The sequence below is a fragment of the Hyperoodon ampullatus genome (assembly GCF_949752795.1).
Source record: "Hyperoodon ampullatus genome assembly, chromosome: 8".
Taxonomy (NCBI): Eukaryota; Metazoa; Chordata; class Mammalia; order Artiodactyla; family Ziphiidae; genus Hyperoodon; species Hyperoodon ampullatus.
This window is the reverse complement of record NC_136921.1, coordinates 87,017,967-87,023,678: the sequence shown is the minus strand read 5'-3', so window position 1 is coordinate 87,023,678 and position 5,712 is coordinate 87,017,967. Positions and strand designations below refer to the sequence as shown.

Here is a 5,712-nt window from a genome sequence, read left to right as displayed (position 1 = left end):
AGCTTTCTAAACCAGCAGCTCCCGCTTCTCCATCTAGGGGCCTTCTGTAACCAAGAGGAAGGCTGCAAACTAAATCCAGGCGGATTACGTTCCTCACTATTCCGCAGAGAGTGAGCTATGTGGATGCTGCAGTTTTAATTACACACTTGCTTTTTCTGAGGAAGAAAACCAAAGATATTTTTCAAAGTATTAACTTGTTTTCCATTAGGCAGTTGTTGTAACAAGTTCTTTCAGCGACGTGTTATGTCTTTAGAACGGGGTGCTTCAGATGGCGCGCACTAGCACAATTTTGTGGCTTTTAATTACTATTTTGTTCTTTTGGGGGGTTTCAGAGGCTGGCGCCTCGGCATGATTAGACCGTCTACTGGGCCCACCGCAATCACGAACACTTCCACCAGGTGGCGCCACAAGGCAGGAACTGCGGACTCCGGTAAAGGCGAGTGTCCCTCAACTCCGGGCCACGGTTTCCAACCACCAGGAAACAGAGATATAAAGGAAGTCGCCACTTCAGATTTAAAAGAAGAAGAAATTGCAATGATAGGGCCAAACACCGCCCTAAAGTGAAAAAAACTGTAAAATAGGGTTAAGTGCATGAGATAAAACTTTTCTGTTTCTGTAAATTTAGCAAGGTTTGTAGTATCGAGACAACACTCTCACCAAAGTATCATCCCATTTCCTTTTTCGTAAAAACATGGAATTTAAAGTTAGAACGAACTTTGAAGGCCATCTGGTCAGTCCAACCTAGAGAGGAAATCCCCGGGATCGTTTTTCGGTTGTCAATTAGCTATCAAATACACGTAATTACTCAGAGTCTCGGTGTGTCAGAAAAGTACAAGGGAAAATGCTTTCAAATATATCATTAGCAATACTACCTTTGAATTTATATCGCTTTTCTCTCAAGGAACAAGGAAAACAGTTTAAATATTATCGAATTAATTGTCCTAATATCCCTGTGGGTTGGTTAGGAAGCAGGTATTATTATTATACCACTATATCAATGGACTATGTCAAGTGCCGAGTGGCTGACAACAGTAAATGCCAGACCCTTCGAGGAAAAGCGGAGCTAGAACTGGCCGGGCTCTCCGCACCGCTTTATTTTGATTAATGTTTGAAAGCTGACCTCGGACGTGAAAGTATGAATCACTGGAATTGGTCGACACTTGTACACAGAATGGGTTGGGAGACCCCATTTCTTCTTCTCGGAGGCGAAATGACAGTCTCCGTCTTCACGCCTTCTGTCCTCCTGCCATCGGTCACCCTGATTCCCCGCCCCCCGCCTCCAGCCCCTCGCTTCGCAGCTCACATTCAGCAGCAGCCTGTCTGCACCCACGACCACAGCAGCCGCAGCGGCAGCCCTGTGATTTCCCCCCACACCCCCGCCCCGCGCCCGGCGTTCCGGAGCTCCAGAAGCCTTGTGGCTCGGCGCTTCTGATTGGCCGTTGCTAGGTGACGTCGCCTGAGCTCACGTGACGAGTGTTAAATGCCCACCCTGCGGGAGCCCGGCCCACAGACAATCGTAAAGCTGCTCGGGGCTGCTCACCTGCTCTCACCTCCTCCCGGAGCCCTGGCCAGGCCCCGCCACCCCTGCCCCCTCCACTGCCCGCCCCTCGCCCAAGCCCGCGCTGGGCAAGGAGCCGAGCGGCCCGAGAGGCGGAGAGAGGATGCGGCCGGAGGCCTCTGTCCCGAGCAGTGCACGGTGATCGCCTCCCCCGGAGGAGGAGTTGCCTAGACCATTGCCGCATTTCTTGTTTTCCTCCCCCCTCCCCCACTGTAATTACATTGGCTGCTGGAGGGGACAGGGAGAGACGGAGGAGGCGCCTCGCAACCCCCCTCGCGCCCGCCACCCCTTCTCTTTCCCGTCCCGGGCCAGGATGACTGGAGTCTTTGACAGTCTGGTGGCTGATATGCACTCGACCCAGATCACGGCCTCCAGCACGTACCACCAGCAACAGCAGCCCCCGAGCGGCGGCGGCGCTGGCCCCGGCGGCAGCAACGGCAGCAGCCTCCACAAGCCTCAGGAGTCGCCCACACTCCCGGTGTCCACAGCTACCGACAGCAGCTACTACACCAACCAGCAACACCCGGCGGGCAGCGGCGGCGGCGGCGGCGCTGGGGGCTCGCCCTACGCGCAGATGGGTTCCTACCAGTACCACGCCAGCGGCCTCAGCAACGTCCCTTATTCAGCCAAGAGCGGCTACGACCTGGGCTACACCGCCGCCTACACCTCCTACGCGCCCTACGGGACCAGTTCTTCCCCGGCCAACAACGAACCTGGTAAGCATAACTTTCGCGTCAAGGGTGCCAAGTCGGTCTAGTTCCTGGGATGGGTGGGATAAAAATGTTTGGGACGGGGATCCATCTGGAGCCCTGGCCTTTCACACTGATTGCTTCCCGCTCGCCTCGCGCCCTTTACCCTCCTCAACTTTCAATTGGCCGAGGGTCACCGGGTACGTCCCTCGGGTACCCGGGTACTCGGCTGGTGGAACCAGGTGGCCTCGGCGGCCGCCTCACAACAACCTCATTTCCCTACCACCTGCTGCTCCTTTCTCCCCCGGTTTGCGCCTGTCTTCCCCTTCCCTGGAGGGGCCGACTCCCGGGTTCGCTGGCGGCGCAGGTCCGCGCGTTGCAAAGTTGTGCCTGAGCGCCGCGCAGCGTCTCCAAGAACCCGCCTCCCGGCTTAGGCCAAGTTCCACGCTGCTCTCCCGGCAGGCGGGGAACTCCTGGGCTCCCGCGGTTGCGCGGTTCTCACGATTCCATTTTATTGCAGAGAAAGAGGACCTCGAGCCTGAAATCCGGATAGTAAACGGGAAGCCAAAGAAAGTCCGGAAACCCCGAACCATCTACTCCAGTTTCCAGCTGGCGGCTCTTCAGCGGCGTTTCCAAAAGACTCAGTACCTGGCACTGCCCGAGCGAGCTGAGCTGGCGGCGTCTCTGGGCCTCACCCAGACTCAGGTGAGGGCTCGCGGCCTGGGAGGCACGAGGAGGGCGCTGGCCTGGGATGGCCAGGAAGCAGGCAGGTTTAGGACTATGTTTTTTAAAGTATTTTTTATAGTACTTTTAAGGATTTCGAGGCCCGCGCCTTGGGCGGCCTAAACTTCCACGCCCGAAGCTGAAATCCCCCAGGGTGCCACCTCGTGTGAGAAAAGGATAGGACAGAGGTGGGCAGAAATCCGGTAGCAAGTTGTCCTTCCGCGTACTACTGATTAAGCGGGTAAAACAAGTGGCCCTCCTGACTCCCTCCGCTGTCACCATCACCTAAGTGCACACACATCAGCTCTCTCGGATTTTCTGAGAATACCTCCCATTGGAGCAGGAACCGACAGACCCTCTGAGGCCGCGGCACGTGATCGGCTTACCTGCCCAGGGTGTCCACCTCTTAACCAGCTGTCTTCCTAAGCTTCCTCCCCTCCCCTGCCCCAGGCCGAGGTTCCTCCATTAATGCTCAGGTCCCTTTTCCACAAAGGTCAAAATCTGGTTCCAGAACCGCCGATCCAAATTCAAGAAAATGTGGAAGAGCGGTGAGATCCCTTCGGAGCAGCACCCGGGGGCCAGCGCCTCGCCACCTTGTGCTTCGCCGCCGGCCTCGGCGCCGACCTCCTGGGACTTCGGCGCGCCGCAGCGGATGGGGGGCGGCGGCGGCCCGGGCAGCGGCGGCAGCGGCGCGGGCAGCTCCGGCTCCAGCCCGAGCAGCGCCGCCTCGGCTTTCCTGGGCAACTACCCGTGGTACCACCAGGCCTCGGGCTCCGCTTCGCACCTGCAGGCCGCTGCGCCGCTGCTGCACCCGGCGCAGACCCCGCAGCCGCACCACCACCACCACCAGCACCACCACGGCGGCGGGGGCGCCCCGGTGAGCGCCGGGACGATTTTCTAACTCCCGGAGACTGCGCCAGAGACTGAGAGAGCAGAGACCAGTTATCCTTACTGCTCGTCCCCAGAGCCATAGGGTCCCTCCAGCTGGCCCGATGATGCCACCCGCCGCTCCCGGAGGTGGCGGCCCAGGATGGCCTACCCCAGGCCCTGCTACCCTCGCGGGGCCACCGCGCGGCCAGGGACTGGAAGGCGTCTTCTCGCGCCACGGGCTCCTCTCGGAGAAACCCGGCATCCGCGGGAGAAACCCTGCCAAGGCCGCCTTTCCGACCTGAGCCCCGCCTCAGACTTGCCTCCCCTCCCCTCCCCTCCCCGCCCCGCCCGGCGAGGCAGTCCGGCGCCTTTTTCGCCCCGGGCCGCGAGCAGAGTCCCGGAGAGGGACGCCTGCCCCGCCCGCGAGGCTGCCTGGGCCCTCTGAGGCTCCTTTCTCCTTGCCCGCCCCCAGGCTCAGCTCCTGTCCTCTGGGGTTATTGACCTCCCGGTCCTGCCGGCCTGCCCTCCCCCCCACCCCGACCCCTTGACCCCGGCGGCCCGCCGCTTTTTTTTCTGCCCTGCTGTTTCCAGCCGTTGGAGCCCTCGTCCCTCCCCCGCCTTAGCTCTCCTCGCAGGAACGCTCCCTCAGCTCTCTCCTCATCCTTCACCAGTGGAGTTTTTTTATTTTTATTTTTTTAAAAGTTTAGGTGCCTTTGCGGATGACCTCATTTTGATGTTGGGGAAAAAATGATTTTTTTAATATGTGGACACTGCAAAAAATGTGTTTAAATTATCTTTTTTAAAACCTATTCAGGATTATTAGCCTGGACTTCGATATAGCGTTTGTAAATAAAGGTGTCTGTGCAGATTTTCCCACTGATTTATTTGTATAAAAATACTCATCTTTTCAGACTTTTTTGTAAATCCCCACTTGTGAAAACTGCGGTTTAGCAGTGACCTCAGCAACCCCTCCGTTTTATTTTTCCCTTCGAAAAATGTTCTCAGTTTAACTAAGCTACTGATTTGGATTTGTTTTATCTTATCCTAAAGTCTTTGTTCTTGAAATGAAAGGTATTTTGGGGTTATTTATTATGAAAACAACATGCTCTTAATGTTGATTTTACAATATGAAGAGATTATTTAAATAAATTATTGTTTTCATTGGATGTGTGCGCTTTTTCCTTGGTGTCACGACCTGGAAGCTCGAGCCGCTGCCCAGGCTGGGAACTAGGTCAGACAAGAGTGACATTTACATCTATCGGAGGTTTCGACTTGCGGAGAGGTGCGGCGAGGCGAGGACCCGCACTCTCAGCGCAGGGCCGCAGCGAGAGTTCACGCTCTGCCCGCATCCGTGTTCCTGCGCGAGGTCCGCCAGCTCTCCGCGCGGTGAGTCACTCAGCGCCCGGTGGCTCCAGCCTCCGCCCGCCCGGCCCCTTCGGCGCCCGCGCCGCAGCCCCGTTCCTGGGAGGTCTCAGCCGCCCCCGCGCCCGAGGTGCTGGCAGGGCAGTACCTTCGAGCCGCCGCGGGGAACCTGCCGAAGCCGGGGTCTGACCCCTACTTTGGACCCTCCCCACTGTTTGCCCTGCAGCCCTTCTGGGACTGGTTGAGCTGAGAACTCAGTGAGTCACCCAGGCCCTCGCGAGACTCTGGAAAGCAGGGCGACCCCGGGCACACAGGGCTGCGCTAGCACACATGCAATCACACACTGACTCGCACAGCCACATCCATACTATCACATACTGGATTACACTTACACTCCTACACAGAACACTGACAAAAATTCATGTATATTCGCACGGAGACCGACGCACAGTGCTGTGGATTCGGCGTTGTTAACACCTCACGATCTCGAAAGGGAAACGTCCATACATG

At 57.3% G+C, this 5,712-nt stretch overlaps 1 protein-coding gene across 1 annotated transcript; it reads left to right on the top strand.

Moving 5' to 3' along the window:
* Positions 1–1,871: 1,871 nt before the first annotated feature.
* On the top strand, positions 1,872–3,871 carry DLX2 (distal-less homeobox 2; the record flags this gene model as incomplete). Its single annotated transcript, XM_079710514.1, has 3 exons — positions 1,872–2,274; positions 2,768–2,952; positions 3,464–3,871. The coding sequence occupies 3 exons, from the start codon at positions 1,872–1,874 to the stop codon at positions 3,869–3,871; spliced, it is 996 nt and encodes a 331-aa protein (XP_079566640.1).
* Between the last annotated feature and the right edge of the window lie 1,841 nt (positions 3,872–5,712).